The sequence below is a fragment of the Prosopis cineraria genome, unplaced genomic scaffold (assembly GCF_029017545.1).
Source record: "Prosopis cineraria cultivar Desert tree isolate PC_DT_omini unplaced genomic scaffold, ASM2901754v1 PC13, whole genome shotgun sequence".
NCBI classification, from domain to species: Eukaryota; Viridiplantae; Streptophyta; class Magnoliopsida; order Fabales; family Fabaceae; genus Prosopis; species Prosopis cineraria.
In genome coordinates, this window is record NW_026555344.1 from 34,706,298 (window position 1) to 34,726,654 (window position 20,357).

Below are 20,357 nucleotides of genomic sequence, written 5' to 3' on the forward strand. Positions count from 1 at the left end.
TCATTGAAATTAAGGAACAATTTAAAACATATTAATTTTATCTTAAAATTTAATAACTTTCCACCTTTACATCTAATAAAGACAAAAAAAATATTTTCAATAACTTTTTCTAACATTTAATGAGGGTAGAAAGGTAAAGATGAACATGAAAAATAATGAAGTGTTTTATGAATAAGATCAAAGTTTATCTTCTCTCCTTGCTCTATGAATAAAACTAGAAGAGTAATTTCTTTGCTTGAGATTTCCTTATAATTTTCTCTTTTTTCTAATTTTCTTAGTCGTTTTCAGCTTTTCTTTTTCTAACTTTTTTTTTTTTTTGGTGTAGAATGTGGATTTGAGAGTTGAATTTGAGACTCACAGTTGCTAACGGTAACGGGCTCAGGACAGGATTGAGAGACAGAGGCCCATACAGATTTACAGTGTGATTATCGCAGTCTGCACGTCTGCTTCTTTGCTCGCCTTGAGCTCTACCTTCGCGTACTGTATCTCTGTGTGCCCTTCCAAGGTTTCTTGTTTCATCTCCACGCGAAAATTCTTGATTAATGTAATCTATCGTCTTCATCTTGGCGCTGGAAAAATTACATATTTCGAATTCATAAAGCATTTACGAATTGAGCTTTTAGGTATTTTTTGTTCCCTTGAGGGTTTTACGTTTGTGTGTATGCTGGAGGGATAAAAAATGGAGGGGATAGGAAGAAATGATTTAATAAATATTTTCCTTCTAAAATTTGAGGGATTAAGGGAAATAATTGATTTAATTTTAATTTAATTTCAAGATCCTCACTGCAAAAAGTACACGTTTCTGCACTCCTACAGTCGCCGCTCTGCTTCTTTGTTGCATCAGCCTCCCTCTCGCCGTCACTGTAGCCACTTCAGTTTGGCGAGGCTTTGGTAACAGGTGAGCTTTCGATCTATTGCTCTGGTAGTTTAGAAATTTCTGCTGATTTAAGATCGCATGCCTTTTTCAAAACTGGTTTCAGCTGTCGTTAATTGGTTTGATTGAAAAACCACATGGATTCCTTTGGCTTTCAGTGGACATGATAATCTATGTTTGGAGTTTATGTCTGTCTCTTCTCTTTCATGAGTTATATTAGAGCTAAAATTTTGTCATTGCAATGAAGTAATTCACAGTTTCTTAAAGGTGGAGACGATTTCCATTTGAATTTTTATGAATGCCATCATACCCAATTTGAAAACATCAACATCCTTATATAGAAATCATGTAAGTATATATTGTTTATGCTTAAATTCATGTCTAGCTTCATACATCTTTCCATTCTGTGGATTTTTTTTTTTTTTTTGCTCTTTTTCCTCAAATATTGATAGTATAGGTTTTCTATGAGACTAACTCCAGTAATCTTCCTTGCATATTTGGCATGACTGATTTCCTGTTGGAGGAAAAGGTAAAATTTTTCTTCATTAAATTAAATCACTCACATTCTCGACACCTTGCATTTGATCTAAATATAATCAACGACAACTAGGTTGCCCAAATTTGCCAATAAAACCACTTATTCCATATAGAATTACATGCAGAGATATTAAGTTAGAGGGAAGGCAAAATCAAAATTGGATTAGATAAATTCAGAGAATTTGGAGATAATGGTAGCATTGTTTTCAAGTGACATCGATTTTCTAGCAAAAAAATAAATAAATAAAGAAATAAATAAATTAATTTCATTGTTCAATTAGGACATCTCAGGTTACCTTGTGTTAGATATCTGTTAGTTATTTTGAGGGATTTGGTAGAGAGCAAACCCAAAGCCACAAAAGTAACTTGCGTGCATGGTTAACACCATTTTATGTTGGCTGTACTGATGTTGTTGGTTGTACTTTTGCTTTGGAAAATGCCTATGGAAATATTAATTAGCTTGGCTGCGGTGGCATTTACAGTTAGATATTTCTTTTGTTTTTTGTGTCTATATTAAGTGTTAAGAACTTTGATTCTCAGTTGATTCTTATATGTTATGCTTATATCAGGAAAGTCTGAAATTTGACTTAATCTGACTTTTTTCCCTTTTGTTGTAAAAATATGGCAAGACGATTTGAACTTAGGACTTCTTGAAAACTTGTGGCTAGAATTTTTGTCCAAGCTAGAACTAGAAGATTCATATGCTATTTAGCTGTAACTCGTGACATTTTTCTTTGATGGAACTAATAAGTTTGTTTTAATAGAATCTTGGTGTTCTGATAGCCATAGCATTTGAGTTCATATTACCCTACTGATCATGTGATTCAATGGACGTGAACCCCAGAAAATGCATTGGCTTATGATTGACGAGTTTTGGGTGGTGAAAAATGTCAGCTCAGATCTGTGATATTTTTGCAGATTTTACATGCACATTAAGGGAATTAGGTGGGTTAGTGCAATTAGTGACAACCTCTCGTCTTGCTAGTATTTTTTAGCTACTATATTGGTAAACAACACCTTATAATAACACCACATTGAGCAGTCAGATACTAGTATGAAAAGGAGCCATTAGTAATTGCACCTTGGCCATTAACATTTCCTATATTGTATAAAAACCAATTTCATTGTCCTTGCATCATAGTTAGACATTTTTCAGCTAGTATTACTGAATCCTTGCTGTATAATTCTTTTCAAATACTGCTCTGATGCTTATGGGTGCCTTGGTTATGGCGCCCATTATGAATTTGGTATGTATCATAATTTTGTATTGTTTTTCTACAAATTGATGTAAATTTTATTTTATTTTTAATATTAGAATTATAATATTTCAGTTGAGATTTGTGAGATTAGAATTATAATAAATATGAGATTTGTGTAATACACAAGGCTGAAGCTGTTGACATTTCTAAATTAAGAGTGGGACGAGTTATAATATAATTATTCAAAGACCAAAAAATAAAAAATAAAATTGAATGGGGTATAACAGTCTATTTATTATTATTTTCCATGCCCTCTCCCTTCAAACCAAACAAGAGAACATTAAATCAAAATCGCCCCTCTTCACTCCCCTCTATTGAATAAAAACTACTTAATTGATAGGGTTGATTCTATCAGGTTTCTGTTATTTCCTGTTGTTTCATGTCCTTGATGTTTATATTTGCAATTTACTTTGCATATTTTGTTGAAGCAAATGCATTACTAAAATTTATTAGGGGGAAAAAAATAAAAACTTGCCTTTCTTGGTCGAGGAACAATAAATTAATATTGTTATGCATCCTAAATACACTGGTTAAGGACGTCAGTTATTCACACAGCAATGCGAGCTGCTGTAATTCATGACCTTTCTGAATCCGATCCAGTGGGCAGTACAAATAATTTAAGTGGACGAACTTGTTTCTGAGGAGCTGTTCAATTGTTTATTCTTGCATTACTACTGAAAAATATTTAAAGACTAATATGTCAGGTTGAGATAATGTTACCGAATGCTTCTCTCAATATCTGATAGAAAAAAAAATGAAGGAACTTCATTTTCATTTATTGTAGGTACATTGAGAATCTCTGAAGTTGAATTGATAAAAACACTGATGGAACGGCAGGGTCGTGATTATGCATCTGCTTCTCCAGCATATACTCAACAACAGCGACAAGCTGTAACTATGCAACAACAGCAACAATATGGATTTCATCCCCAACCTCAGCAGTTCCCTTCGTCAGTGCATGGCCCTCCTTTTCTACCCCCAGGTCCGGCACATCCTCCCATGCAACAATTCCCCTACCCTCACCCCATGCAGCAGCAGCAACTTCAACAGTTACACCCCCATGCTCCTCCCCCACCTCCTCATCTTCTTCTTCAGCAGCAGCACCAAGCACCACCTGCTTTCCCTTCTCATTTTCCTCCTCCCTTGTTCCGTCCCACTTTCATGGTCAATACGACTCTGCTCCACCCCCAGTTGCTCCTCCTTCTGATCCTGAGCTCCAAAAACGTATTGACAAACTTGTTGAGTATGCTGCTAAAAATGGTCCTGAATTTGAGGCCATGATACGTGAAAAACAACAAGACAATCCTTCCTATAGTTTCCTCTTTGGAGGGGAGGGACATGGTTACTATCGTTACAAGCTTTGGCTATCAACACGCCCTCCAGGTGGTCCTTTCAATCCACCTTTTCCACCATCTTCCATGCCTATGATTCATCCTCCACCAAATCCAATGATGAACCCATCTCCTTTAAATGCTCCCCCAATGAATGCTGCTGCAATTAGTCCTTCAGCTTCAATGCTAGGTCCACCTCAAATGAACCCACTTCCTTTCCAGCAGTACCACCATCAGCATCCTCAGCCTTTTGGGCTTCATGGCCGGGCTGATTATGATCAGGCATCCAAGTCCTATAAAGGGATCACTGGCCCACTTCCATCTGATGTTGCAGTGGATCTCAATAATGTTCTTAGTAATCTAAATGGTACAAAAGAATCAATTAAAGGTGCCAAAATTTGGTTCATGCAGAGATCTGCATTTGCACCAGCTCTTGCAGAGGCACTTAGAGACAGAGTTTTCACACTAGATGACATTGAAAGGCAGTTGCATATCATATATCTTGCCAATGACATACTTTTTGACAGGTAAAGTACATCATCATCTAACTGTTATGCAAAGTTTTTTGGGTGCCTTTTAAGAAATATAACTTATGTCTACTGCTTCTTTGTCCTTGAATGACAACAACTGTGCACTATTAGACAATTGCAAAATAATTGCCTGTGGTCCTATGCAATCCTGTGCGACTTCTGGTGAACCTTGCTTTCCAGGACATCTACATGTTTGTGGTGTTAATGAGTATTTTTGTGGACTGAAATTTTAAAATCATTTTCTAATCAAATTTCCCTCAAGATCAACGGATAATATTCTCTTCTGGAGAATTTTGCTTTTATTCAAATTTCCTTCAAATCATTTACTAATCATTTGTTTTCTAGAAAGGAAATGGAAAATGCAATTATCTTATTTTCTTTTTAGATGCATCTCTCATTTCCTTTCTAGAAAACAAATTTTCGTGTACCAAACATGCTATATATGTATTGTGGGTGATTAATCATCTGTTATCCAATACTGCAATTAATCCAGAGTTGAGCTGGGTTAGATCCTAATTGAGGAGAAGCTCTCTCAACATGATTTTTTTTCATTTACAAGATTTGACACACGAGACCTTACTCCTAACATGATATTTTTCCATTTACAAGATTCGAACATGAAACATTACTTCAGGTATGTTGAGTGTCTTACCGCTCAATCCAGCCACCACCAGTGGGAAGTGACATTTTTTTTTCATTGCATAGCTCCTTAAAGATTTTTGGATGGATAAACTCTCTCTCTCTCTCTTGCTTTATTTCATCCTGGTTTTGAGCTTGAGTATAACATGCGTGTTATTGTGGATTCTCCTTTTTGTCATCCTTGACTTCTGCATTGCTGATTTACAGCTTGAACCGGAGGGCAAGCAGCCATGACCTTGACAATGAAGCCCTTGCATTTAAACCTGTTTTGGGCTCTATGCTTGCAAGGATATATCATAATCCTCAAAGCAATGAGGAATACAGGAAACGATTGCATCAAATGGTGGAGTTCTGGGCTTCTAAAGAAGTTTATGATCAAGAGACTATTTCTTTACTAAAGGGTGAGATGATTGGTGGACTACAAACAAATTCTTTTCCTGGGCCTTCAAAGGATTTATTATCCGCTTCATCAGATTCAGGTAGCTTTTACTCTAAAAGTCAATAAATACTCCTCATTTTTTAAAGATGGCCAATTTTCAAGAGATGCGGTGATAATTGTTGATTTTGAAGTACCCTCCCCCATGGAAAAAATGCGACACTGATAACATTTTGTCTCCTCAAGTTTATTTTCTAGGAAAACTCTGTTGTTTACTTGGTTTCACCATCCATAAAAACATAAGATGCTATTTTCTTGAGTTTTTCCTGATGTGTCAAATAAATGACAAAGCTGCAAAATTGTGATTCACACTCACAGACATCTATGATGCCACCAGTATTGGATATGATTTTGGGATTAATTTAGCCATTGCTTCTTAATAAACTTAGTTTGGTGCCCGCATAATCACTTGAGATTTTATTCTGTTTGGAAGATATTGTTGCCTTGAGATTCAGTTTATTTGAGTTAAGAATTTATTCATGATTCCTTCTCTCCTAATTGCAGGAATGCTGCAGCAGACTCCTAACCCTATTGTCCAGCAATGGCCATCCGATCGGCCAGTTTCTGGTTCAGTCATACCAGAGCAAGATCATCCTGAAAAGCATGCTGCTCTAGGGCAGTCCATGCCACCATCTATGGTACCTCAGCAGTTTCTTCCGAATTCTGCTCCTTCCGGTGCTTTCGCAGGGCCCATGGCCATTCCCTCATCAGTTCAACCAGCTAATCAACCGCTGGCTGCACATTTAATGTCTCCTCCACCTGCTGGCACTGGTGAGAAGTTACCGCCATATCCATTATTCCCACCCGGCCTTATTCCAGGAATGGTGAAAAAGATGCAGATTGGCAGTGGCGTTCCATATTCTCCTTTGAGTCCTTTAGACATCCCAACTGTGATACCACCGTCCACTGTACCACCATCAGATATTCTGCAAAGAGTCTCAAAGTTCTTTAAAGAAATTGGGGAGGTTAATCCTTCTGAAGGTCCAATGAAATCTGATTCAAGAGATGAAGAAGATGAGTATGAGAGAGACTATGAGAGGGAGCTGCCAGTGAGGAAGGGCGGTGCTTGTATCCCTCCACCCCCAAACTTGCAGGCAGATCCGGAGACAGGGATGTATGCTGATGGAAGTGTGGAGCGGAAACCGGGACCAAGCGGGTCGGGGAGGCTAGGACTTGGTGCCACAGCCAATCCCAATGAGGTGAGTCAGTATGATGACGTATATACGTCCTACAGGAAGCAGAGAAGCACCACGTACCACTCCTCAATGAGTGCAAGAGGTGCAGCTAGATGAAAGCAACTTAATTTAAATATTATTGGGAAATTGGAAATGTAATGTAGTGAGTGCATTAGACTAGGCATGTTTGTGATTTGGACCCTCTAAAGTTAGAGTACCTCCATGAACTAAAAGAGAGGGCGACACAAGAAATATCTGAGTTCTTGCTTTTTCCCCCCTTTTACACACTCATCTCTCTCTCTCTCTCTCTGCTTTTGAAACACTTTATAAACTTCTAACTACAGAAGATCTGAATCAGGTGTATGTGATATTTTTGTTGTTCATCCTTATTATTATTATTATTTTTGACCAACTGTTGTTCATCCTTATTTGAAAGGGTGCTTGTGGAATTTACAGCTTTATTAGTTTTATGTTGGAAGCTTGGACGTATCTTGCTTTTACATTTAGTACGCATAATTTTTTTTTTTTTTGGGCCACTAGGACGCACACCTTAAAACTTAGATGTCTCCTTTTTTTGTTATAAATTTTAAAGTTCAAATTTCTGAATATAATTTCTACTATTAATAATCTGTTATTTCACCAACGAAATGTGTCACATTCGATTATCTATATACAACATTGCAACTTAAAATTTAAAAATTAGAAACATTTTTTTAATGAAAAAATTAAATAAGTTGGGTCGTGGGGGCTTATTAGGTCATTTATCAGTAGTAGGATAGGTTATGAGTCAGATTTTTATCAAGTGGATCAAATTTTATTGATTATTATAAGTATGTATTCTAAATTCTGAAACTAAACACATTTTTTGGCTTAAAGTCTGAGGGTTGAATTTCTTTTCCATATTCTTATAGGAAAATGGCAAATCAATTATAGGAAAATAGCAAATCAATTGATAACAATGAATTATTTATAAAAAATAAAAAATTAATTATTAAATTTTAACAGTTTTTTGGCCAAAAATTTTAACATTTAAAAATTATTTGTGCACTAAATAAAATTTAAGAGTTAATGATAATTGTACGCTATTAACCTTACCTATTAGGAGTGAGGGAGAAGGCTTATTATAAAATTTGAGAGACGGGTGTGATTTAAACTTAATTCTTACTCACCAAAACATTTGTTTATGTATTTCTCGTATGTAAGGACATTTGACTTCCAAAGCACAACAAATTGTATAATATTCAAGCAGACAAAAATGTACGATAAAGCATAAATTATTTTAAGGGAAAATAAATTATTTGTGATACTTATGAAGCACGTGGAAATGAGATTGTGAAAAGATAAGGATGAGGCCCCAATGCTTGTCTCATCTGTATCATCATTCATCGTCTAGGTTTGCCCCACTTAGATTCCATCTTTTTTATTTTATTTATGAAATTCATATTTTTCTCTTGTCATTTTCACTCTTTAGGTTTATTTCGTTTTCAAAATTTGTAGTCATATGATATAAATTTTTTATTATATATGTTCATGTTTAAAAAAAAAAAGAAATTGGAGCCAACACACACATGCACAAATTAAATATAATTTTTACTAATTATCTCCTACTTTAATTTCATCTTATTTATGTACACTCAATGTATCAAAATACCCATATATCATCCACACACACATATTAATAAGTATTACTATTAAAAAATCATAAATAATACAATTCATTTTTCATACTACATGTGTACAATGGGAAAACACTCTTGCTTACCCTATATATGCAATGTGAGTGTATTATTATTAGTAGCAATAGCAATAACGATATCACATAGGAGCAACTTATCCAAACAATAGCACGTAGGAGCAGCAACAGGAGGAGCAGGCAATAATAGCATTAGTTGTTATTGTCTCCTCTCATCTTAATTTTGGGTTTATGTTTTCTTTTTTCTTTTTTTGGGTCATTTTGGGTTTTTTTTTTTTTTCTATTCGTTAGCCACACTTCAACCTGCTTTTTTTTTCATTAACCAAATTAATATTTAAAGGAGACTTGGATCATTTTAATCTTGAATATTGAGTTTTAACTCATCATCAAATTTTCATTTGCTACAATTGTTTGACCTGATATTAATATGGAAACTAAAGTTGAAGTTTATATTTATTTTGGCCAGATAAAGGTAAACTTTATATATAATAATATTTTAAAGTATAATTTTTTTTAACAGGGTATACTTTTAGGGAGAATGACAATTAGCTCCCAAAATATTAAATTAATATCAGTTAAGTTCCTAATAAATTTTTTTAAAAAAATAAGTAAAAATGTCAATCCAATTATTATTAAATTTATGAGTTTCAATTGTAAATAAGTATAATATCAAATATAATTTTGAGACTGTAACCAAAAAAATTTGTTTGAAATTATATTTATAATTTTTTTTTACAAAAGTCTTTATCGAAGACTTAACTGTCATTACTTTATTCTTTTAGAAACTAACTGTCATTCTCCCTACTTAATTTTTATAAGAAAATTTGGATATCAAAGCAGTCATATTAAGCTAAACTTCATATTCAAGGAAATTATAAGGTTTGTAAATGAGGCCCAAGAGAGACGAAATTGGGTTAAATGAAATTTTTACAAATAATGCTGAAAATAAATGAGTTTAGAGAACGAATAATATCACCAAATAATTGAAGAGTGAGAGAAAGAAGAGTGTAGTGGTATTTATCTTAATTAAATTCCAACAACTTAAACCTACGTCTAATCCTCAAGTTTCATTTGATATTTTCTCTATTAAGTCTACCAAAATTAATTCAATCCCTTGGCTGTTTTAATACAATCCCAAACAAGTTTGAATCACTCTCCCTTATCAAAGTAATGATTAACCCCATTTTAGCTCTCTAAACTTAAGTCATTTGTTCTCAAGTATAAAAATAAAGATAAACAAAGTAGTTCATAAAATGAACTTCTACAATGAAAACTCTCTCGAAGAGCTGATATATAATCAATGAAGTGTGAATATAATAAATGTAATCATAGAAGGTTGATAAGTAATGAATAAGGTAGTTTGCATAACGACACTTTTATGTCCATCTTCATTATTGAAGTCAATTAAAGATTCATTAGACTCATCAAATTAGTCGTTAGAAATAAGAGTGTTAAACAATGCTTTATGATGGAGATTTTCACACACAACAAGAGAAGTAATAAATGTCTTAATGTATTTAATGCTTTAATAAAAAGTAGGTAAAACGAATACTGATAGAAAAAACCACAATAGGGTAACAAAGAATTGGAATAAGATAAAACTTTACCCAAAGTGTGTTTTAAAATGATTTTTCTTCAATGAAATGATTACACAACACTTAGTAATGGATAGGAAGGATTAAATCAAAGAAATAAAAGTTTATTGAATTAGCTTTGAAAAACGAAGTTTCGTAACAAGATATTAATACTAGTAGTGTGAGTTTAGTATTGAAAGTGTCATTGTAAAACTCATTAATTTTTCAAAGGAATTAATAAAGGTAGTGGGCTTTGAATATCAATAGTGGCAGGTGAATTCTGGTAGTGATAACACAATATAGGTAGTGGTTCAAAAGGTTAGAATAATGAACAATAGGAAAAGTGTCTGATCAATACAGGTGGTGACGATGATGCCAATAATGACTTGTTAATATCGGTATTGTTATATGAATAAAGAACAGGTAACTATGAGCTTCAATATTGATAGAGGAGGGGTCTAATACTTCTAGAGATGTATGACCTCAAAGAAGCTTAATACCAATAGTGGGATCTTACTATTGAAAGTCAAGGGATACAAAAGAATTTAGCTTTGATAGAGTATGGATATTGTCAATAACACTACCATAAAAGCAAGGATAAATCAAAGGCTTAGAATAGAAAGGGCTCATATCAGTATTAATAGTATCAACATAATACTTGTAGTGATACTTAGAGAAAATTAAAATAAGAGATTAAAGCAAAGTAGCTTGTTTATACCTTGACTTCTCCCTTTCTAAAGACATTATGTACCCATTAAATAAAATCTTCTCTAATTTGTTATCATCAAAACTAAGGTGTTGACCCAATATTTCAACTTTTTTTATAATCAACTTACTCTTTTCTTCTCTTAATTATATGGTCATCTTTATATTATTAAAACATATTAAATTATACATGTTTTCCTATATTCGTTACCAGGAATGTGATGAATGAGTTAAAATGTTATGATCTATATGGCTTATTTTTCAAATATGACTCACCAAAGATGTGATACTATATGTTGACGTTTCAAAAATTAAAATACCAACAAATCACCCCTAGGAATATATTTAAATTATTTTATTTAAAAATATAACTTATTAAAATGACATCTTTCAGCTTTTACTTTATTATTTATATTTATTCGTTTGTGATCAAAGTTATATGGTTTATTTATCTTACATTTGGAAAAAGGTTCTATACTTTTTTTAACTTTTATTCACATTAAATGGAAAAATTTGTGTGTGATTTTTTTTTTTTGGTTGCACCAAAAGTTAATGGAATGCATTTTTGCCAGAACATGACTTCTAACAAATGTAGGTCTTATTTAGGCAACAATATAGATTATGGGAAATATAACTTTAATCCCTGCACTTTGTTCGAATTTTATTATAAATTCTTAATTTTTTTTAGTATTCTAACCCCTACATTTATTTTTTTTAATATTTTATATCACTCTATGAGCGATGTTATAGGAATCTAGAACAGCAAAAAAAATAAAAGTATAAGAAACTAGAACACTAAAAAAAAGTATAGGAACTTATAGCAAAACTCAAGCAAAGTGCAAGGACTCATCTTTCTATTTTTGTTAGATTAATTCACTATTAAAATGATGCAATTTTGTTTAGAATTTTAGCATATTTTAATTGTTGAGTGTGATAAATCGTGCAAAAAACAACAATTAAATCATGTCAAAACTTAAAAGGTTTAAGCTATGTTTGGTTTGAGAGTAGAGGAGGGGAGGGTAATGTTTTTGTATTGCCTTGTTTGATTTTGTTGAAGAGAGTGAGATGAGGAGGAATTTTTAATGATCTTTTATTTTGTTTAGAAGGGGATGGGAGAAAAGCTAATAACTAATTTACTATTATACTCATATATACTATTTATTTCATTTCAAATTACAAGACACCATTTAGATAAAATTATACGTTATTAACAAAGTTATTAAATACACTTTACAACTTTATTTTTTTAAAGTAAAAATATAAATTTTTAAAAATATCATTCATTTAATAATCTATTTGTAAAAGAAAATTAAAGGAGAGGACATTATATAAAAAAGGTAACATTAAAAAAATATCATTAATAATATTTTATTTTTATCAAAATATTTTATATTTTGAAATATCAAATTTCTTTTCAATTAAATGAAAACAGTATATTTGAACTAGATGTAGAGGGGATTATGTAAACATTAAGGTCCATAAAGGAAAGAAGTCATGCAATGTAATCAAGTGATGAATTCAATGTAAAGAAAAAATGCAATGTATCCTCTCTCTCTTTCTCTCTCTCTCCCACCCTTTTTTGACTAACAAATGCAATGTATCTTAATTAAAGCAAATCTTATTCATTTTAATCTAAAATAAAATAACCTTTTTATGACTTCATGACCAAAATGCAACTTGTTATATTTTTATGGTTAATTTTGATTTTGATTATTGATGATGAACTTTTTTATTATAGAAAAGATTAAAGCGACATATATTTTATTTTTTGAAAGAAGAGATTTGTGACTTTCTAAAATTGTATAATGTATAGTTGGACACCTATCAAACAAAAATTTATACGTGAATGCGTCTTTTTTTAATGTATAAAAATTTCCTCCCCCTTGTCAAAGGCCAAATATGTGGTGTTATTATGATAAAAAATTATGTATCAATTAGCAAAATATAAAACATGTCATTAAATTTATTGTACATATAAATTGGAAAAATATTATTCATAACAATTAATTTAGAGTACAAAAGTATAACGAATCATATTGTTCATGAATTATAAATAATGTAATTCATTCTTCAAATTTTTATAAATACACAAAATTTATACTCCTTCCGTTAAAAAATATAAGACATTTTTAACTGAATCTTACCCCAATAAAATAATTACTTATCTTCAAAATAACTCCATCTTTTTATATTCACCTTTATTTAATAGGTTTTTAACCCAAAAATAAATATAAAGTGATTTATTTAATAGAAATATCTTTAAAAAAAAGGAATAATTATATCTTAAAAGATTAAAAATGTTTAAAAGATAATTTCTCAAAAAATGATTTATATTTTTTAACGAAAGGAGTATAGTTTTGTAAATAAAAATAATAATTTTAAAGAGACAAAATTTTTAAAAGATCTGCATTTATTAAGAAAATTAAAGCTTGATATTTTGATTAATATTATTTGCCCTTTTAGAATACTACAGGGACTCAGAATCTTTCATTCCTTCCTATCAGGGCCAGAGTAAATTGTGCGTTTAAAAGTCTTTTAGAAAGTCAAATCTCCATGGATATTATTTCCAAATCCACAACCCATAAATCTATTATTCCTAATTTACTATTATAAATATAATTAAATTAAAATCATAGAAAAATCCTCTAGATTGTAATAAATATATAAAAATCACACATTATTATATTCTTACATTATTACTCTCTGTTAAAAAATATAAGACATTTTTTAAGAAGTGTGTGCTTAAAAATGTAAGGCATTTTTAGTTTTTTAAGGTGCAATCATTGATTTTTTTTAAAATGCTCCTATTAATAATAATTTTATATTTATTATAAGGTGTTTAATAGGAGTAAATATGAAAAGATAAGGTTAGTTAGAAAGTAGATAACTATTTTATTAAAACATAAAATTTAATTAAAAAATGCCTTATATTTTTTAACGGAGAAAGTATACAATATTAATTACAATATTTTCATTTATTTTTAAAATTAAAAAATTAGATTCTTATAAAAAACAGTTAATGTAACTTTTATTCTTTAATTTTTTTAATTATTTATTTAGTTTTTAAACTTAGATTCAATATTATTCAATCTTTATAATTTGTTGAGTTAAAAAAATTTAAAAATAAAAAAATAAGTTATAAAAAGTGCATTGTTCTGACTTTCGAATTAAAAAATATAAAGGTTGAACTGTTTTAAATTAGTAATTAAAAATTATAAGAATATTGTTTTCTAAAAATTTAGATACTTTTGATATTTTTGTAGTTTTTTTTTAAGGTTATAAAATTTATTACCCAAATTTCGTCTCATGCGCCACATGTTTCTCGCGCTAATTGGTCCCCAGAAATGCCCAGAAATTCAATGTGAGTTGAACTCTCACCACCTACACCTACTGCATGCGCTTGAGGTGTCTACAAAAAACACCTCTCTCTCTCTCACATTCTCACTCTGTGTGTGCGTCTTCGTCTTCGTCTTCAAAAGCGAAAACTCATAATCATATTTGGGTCATTTGAGTTTTGTGGGGCTATTCATTCATATTAATCATCATTGATATTTGATAATAATGGGAAGAAAGAGGAGTTCGCCTGTGAGCGTTTTGTTTGGGTGGGTGAGGAAGCAATCTGTGAAAGTCAAAATCTTTCTGGGCGTATTTCTTGCTCTCTGTGCTTTGGTGGCTCTCAAGTTTACGATTAAGGATCACAATTCTTTCTTTATTTCCTCCGAAGCCGTTCACCTTGCTGGGATTCTTGTCCTCTTCTACAAGCTCCTTACTCAGAAGACATGCTCTGGTACTTTCTTTCCCCTAAAGATTGGTTCTTTTCTGTGCAGTTTTCCGATGGGTCTGTTACTTTCATATAAACTGATTGTTCAGGGGAAAAAAAGAAAACTGTAATTGATTAATATTACAAGTAATTTTTAATTTTGATTGGAGCAAGGGCTGTGAGTATCACTAGAAATTCTTCACTCCACACTCCTTGCACCCCAATTATACGAATTTCTTGCAGAGATATTTTACAGTGAGAAAATTGGTGATAGTAATGTCTGAAGGACATTGATCAATCTATATGGGATTTGTTTTTTCTGCAAGAAGTGGATAATGAAAGTTTTCCAGGTTTTGATAACATTGATTCAATGGAATTGGATGAAAAATGAACTTTTCCAGTCAATTATGAAGTATTTTAAAGCAAAACGCAATGGCCAATTCTATTTGGTTTAAATAAATTTTAAAGAAGCTGGGTTGCATGTTTTGAGAAAGTTAGAGCAGTATAATTTCATTATTCTTCGAGGCAGGAAAATGAGGAACTTCATAGCAGCAAGTTTATATGTTTCAGATTTCTGGTGAAGTGAACAATATAAATTAGAGATTTTTATCATCTTTGTATTGCCTTTTTCCAGGTCTGTCACTGAAGATGCAGGAGCTCACAGCTCTGTTCTTAACTGTGAGATTAATTTGCAGCTTCTTGATGGAGCAAGACATCCACACCGTGCTGGATTTTATATCTCTCTTGTCAACATTACTGATCATCTACTGGATAAGGTTCAAGTTGAAATCGTCCTATATCAAGGAACTTGACACCTTGAAACTATTATTTTTGGTAAATATTGGTTTTGTCCTTTTTCTTCCCGTTCAAGACTAAAATCTTATTTTTCGGTACTCTAAAGATAATCCTAGTATCAATTGATTTCAGTATTTGAAAGCATGATTTTTTTTCCAACCCTATAGGATATTTACTCATTGAAAGATTGTGTAGTATATTTTTTTTTGGCTTGACAACATGTATAGTGTCATTGTGGTTTATCAGAAAGTATGGAATATAAAAAAATTAGGCCTTTAAGCATTCAAGCCACATGAAAACCTTTAAGAGAGCTAACTGATAGTGATAGTGAGTTCATCTTTGGGGATCTTAGTTTTATGACCTAGCTTGAAGGTTTGTTCATATGCATTCAACGAACCTAGTCTTGTTGCAAGTTTTATAAATATATACATACATATATATATATATATTGCAACTTGAAATGTTTGTGCTACTCAGAGGACTTCATATAAGCTTGATATTGTCTTCAGCTCACTAGCAATGCAAAACTTGCTGGACTGTCATAAGGGAATGTTACAATGTTATGATCCTTTTATTTTTTGGTATGCTAAATTCAGTCTCTCTGGTTGTGTGTTTTTTTATTCACCTTTTTCTTTCAGGGACAATAGTTCTATTGATAACCTTGAAGAAAATAATTGAGACATTAATTGGTAATAATTTCCTTAATGACTCCAGCAAAAACCAGTGATATATTTCCACATATTTTATATATTTGTTAATATATCAATCTAAGGGTATACTGAAGCTAAAATATCGGATTTATTATTATCTCCCACTGTATATCACTAAATCTGTTGATCTTCTCCATCATATCTTCCTCTTGGTCTTTTCGGTACCCTTGATCACATGTTTCAAAAGGTCTTATATGATTTAATTTTTCTGTTTCCTCTAAATACAAAAGATTATGGATTACCCCTTTGATCAGCATGCATTGATTTTGTTGCGATGCACTAAGTCGATATGATGTTATGATTTTGAAATGAACCTAGGTGGTGCCTGCAGCAATCCTTGCTGTACTGGTTAATCCCAGGACAAGGCATGCTAAATTGAGTAATATCCTTTGGGCATTTTGTGTGTATTTGGAAGCTGTTTCTGTACTACCTCAAGTTCGCTTCATGCAGAATGCGAAGGTCAGTTCTGTTGTCGAGTCTTTTTCTCTGCTAAAATTTTTCATATGCTTCTTTCAAGTGAGATTATGAACACTGGTTTGTTCCCAGATTGTTGAAACATTTACAGGGTATTATGTATTTGCATTGGGTGTTTCAAGATTCTTGGCGTTGGCTCATTGGATTATTCAGGTGGGAAATTGTCTTTATTGGATTTCTGGCCTATTGAGTTTAGGCTAAATTGAGCAGAATCCTTATAGTTGTGTTTAAATAACCTAACCTTCCAAACTTAAAAAATAATGTCATTAAAACCTTCAAATTTATGCAGATAAATCCTATTGTTGTTTAGTCTATTATTTCAAGAAACATTTTTTCCCATAAATGAAAAATATTCAAAAACCAAATTTACACAAAATATTTGTGCATTAAGGTTTATTCCCTCCATTCAGCATTATAAGGCACTTTTTTTCTTTTTAAACTATTGTGTTAAAATATACAAGGTCTTTTCTGTCTTTTAAGGTGTAATTAATAATGCTTTCCAAAAATGCCCTTAATTAGGGGAGTGTAATTAATGAGGTTTTTTAATTAAAATACCCCATTAAATAGTATAATGTTAAATGCCATTAACTAACTTATATTAGGGAGTATAAATTAGTTAAAAGTACTTTATAATTCTGAAAGGAGGGAGTAGTTAATATTTTGGTTAGAGATATGGCCTAAACCAAACCAAATCAATTTCTACTAATGATCGTTAGACCAAGTTATTACTTGACAAGCAAGTAAATAAACACTTTAAGAGATTCCACTTCTGTATGCTTGCATGTCTATTTATGATTTGCTGCTTCTGTGTGGACCAAGTCTATTCAAGAATCTATCGTATCAGTATAACTGAAATTTCTGTCTTTTGGGTTGAAAATATTCTACTTTTGAGTTGGAATTGAGCAATATGAAGCATGGTTGTGAATCTTGTGCAGATCTATGAGACTAGAGGGGCATATTTATTTCTGATAGGGAGTGGATATTTCTGGTTCTTGGCAGCCTTCCTCTCAGAAATGGTTCAGTCATTCATCTTAGCTGATTTCTGCTACTATTATGTCAAGAGGTAAGTAACCCCTTTCCATCTCTTGCTTTTCTTTCCATTAAACTGTGGCCTGTGGGACCCAGTGGTAGAGCCATGTTATAGTGACAAAGGTTCCAATGCATCCTCTTACTTTAGAAAAAATTACAAGTACAGTATATAAATTTTGTAACTTTACACATCTTACTCTTGATACTTTGCACCCTTGGCCTAAATAAAAAATGTTTGAGCTCAAAAGTTTATTAGATATGTAATATTTTAATAATTAAGATAAAATATGAAGAGTATATTTATATAAATAACCTTATCAACCTGTTCATTGTAATTTTTTGAAAAGAAAAATAATGATCAAACTACTTATGTTATTACAATTTTAATCCTAGATTAATGTTTATTTTTAATTATTAAAATTATTATTTTTAAAAAATATTAACTTTTAAATTAAATTATCTTGTACTCTCAGTGACAGATCCCAAGTTAACTCATAGGGGGCTAAAATTATTTTTATCAATTTTTCCCAGTAAAAAGGAGCAAAATTTATCAACAAATTTGTAACATAACTTAGATCTATCATTGCACTCCTTGACTCAGGGTCTTGATTCCGCCATTGGGAGGACCCATGTTTCACACGGAATTTATAGTGAGTCTCACTGTTCATGGTTTATAGACAACTTAGCATTATGTATGGATTGATTTTTGATGCAGCATCATGCAAGGACAGCTTTTGAGGAAGATGCCTGTGTGTAGTGTGAATAGTGATAACAATCTCCCCTTGCAACATTGTAAATGAATGTCCGATGTTAAAAAGAGTTAAAGCATACAGTGACTTTGAAGGCTGATGATGATTGTTTTGTTTATCATTTTGTTTTTGTTTTTTTTTTTTTTTAATATTTGAGTTTCATAGCTCTGAGGTATACTCATGTGAAACCTGATACTATTTTTGAGCTTCAAGTGTTCAACTTTACATTGACATTTTAATTTTTTTTTTTATTCTAATGACATTTTCTAGTACTTGATGCTAGTGAATTTAAAATTAATTCATGTAAAGATTTACTCTGATTTGTTGTTCAAAGATAGTGTTTTAGAAGTATTTTAAATTGTGAAAAAAAAAATTGGGATCTCAGTTATTGCTATTTTACAAACTTACTAATCTTTATGGGATTAGACCCTTGATTACCTTAATTTTAAAAATTTGGGTAGATTAATAAAGATAGTCTTACTATTATGCTTGGAGATTTTACACGGAGCTTTAAGAGGACCCGTACTTCGAACTACCTGACCGATCTCCTCATCCATGACCCGTCTAAACAAATTATCGATGTCCACTGGCATGCTTACTAGGATATATAAAACCGAGTTGCTTCAGATTTAATGTGATTTGTCTCCACAAGCCACTCGCCACTATCAATTTGATAGCATCTATACAGTTTCTTAGACTTCAAGCATTCGCCCATGTGTGATAGTATTTTGTATTCTTACCCCCCATGACCCACCAGTTGCACGTGGCTTTGTGAGCCCACAAAGCATCCTTCTGCACAATAAACCTCCTCTAGTTCAGCCCATAACTGCCTCTGTAATGACGATGAGGAGGAACCATCCTCACTAAGCACTCTATTAATCCCAATCCAATCTACTCAACAACTTCTTCCTCCTCCCTCCAAGGTGCCCATACACTTCCTTATTCCACACAGACACCTCCTTCACAACTTCATTGACGTTGCTATGCCAGTCTCAGTTACCTAGCCAAGAATCTACTACCAAACGTTCAAAGTCATCATGAAAAATCCAAGGGGCTAGAAAACGAAAAGGCTGTTCCAACTGTTGCTGATACGGTTTCTGTGACATCGTTCCTAAAAGCAGTGGTCGATGATCGGACTTGAACTGATAAAAATATAAGGTAGTGGGCGTTAGAAGATTTCTCAAGAAAACTAGTGTTTGTAAGGATATATCAGATCCAACTTACTCCGAGATCCATCCCTTTGCCAAGTAAAAGATGGACAGACAATGAAAAATCAACCAAACCCATTATTTCAGAAAAACCGGTTAAAAAATCGTGATCAATTTGTGACCTGTTACAGCTTGAGGAAACCCTCTCGTTGTTACATAAAATGCTATTGAAATCACGCCCAAGCACCACGCATTGTTCACAGTAAGACTCATTTCTATCAACTGGGGCCATAAGTCCATAATTGACTTCTCTTGCTAGGCACAGTGCTTGCATAAACACGTGATGAATTGTGTCTCACCATTGTCATTCGATTTAAGACGCATAGATTGATCAGAACACTCTGGCACCTGCAGATCGCACTTGGTATCAACCCAAAGAGCCCATATTCGCCTGCTAAAATCATTAGCATCAACCATAAGAAAGGAGAGAAATCCCATGCATATTTTAAAAAAGTGAAATATAATTTTGGTCTCAACATTTTATTCTAATTTTTATATAGGTCCCTATAAATTTTTTTATATTCTAAATCCTACACTTTTGTTTTTCGATATTCTAAGTCTTTATAATACCACTCATGGAAGGATCTAGAACATAAAAAAAAAATACAAGGATTAATAACAAAATTCGAGCAATATGTAAGGACTCAAAGTTATGTTTTTTCTTTTAAAAAATAGTTAAGCTGGAACCATTAAATATGATGGAGCACCATTTTTTTATTTCGAGGAGATCTTTTTTGAGAGATGATATTATGATAATCATTTTATAAAATAATTAAATCTGAACCATTCATTTTATTAGTTATGAATAGAGATTGGATGAAGAGAAGAAAAGGAGAAAGATGATCTGGACCCTAAAACTAAAAGTTTATTTTTTTTTTA

At 32.0% G+C, this 20,357-nt stretch overlaps 1 protein-coding gene and 1 pseudogene across 1 annotated transcript; both read left to right on the forward strand.

Moving 5' to 3' along the window:
- Nucleotides 1–421: 421 nt before the first annotated feature.
- On the forward strand, nt 422–7,187 carry LOC129291588 (uncharacterized; annotated as a pseudogene).
- Nucleotides 7,188–14,132: 6,945 nt separating this feature from the next.
- Nucleotides 14,133–18,535, forward strand: LOC129291419 (uncharacterized). Its single transcript, XM_054928748.1, has 6 exons — nt 14,133–14,540; nt 15,148–15,347; nt 16,337–16,477; nt 16,565–16,645; nt 17,428–17,555; nt 18,237–18,535. The coding sequence occupies exons 1-6, from the start codon at nt 14,315–14,317 to the stop codon at nt 18,319–18,321; spliced, it is 861 nt and encodes a 286-aa protein (XP_054784723.1). The 5' UTR covers nt 14,133–14,314; the 3' UTR covers nt 18,322–18,535.
- Nucleotides 18,536–20,357: the final 1,822 nt, after the last annotated feature.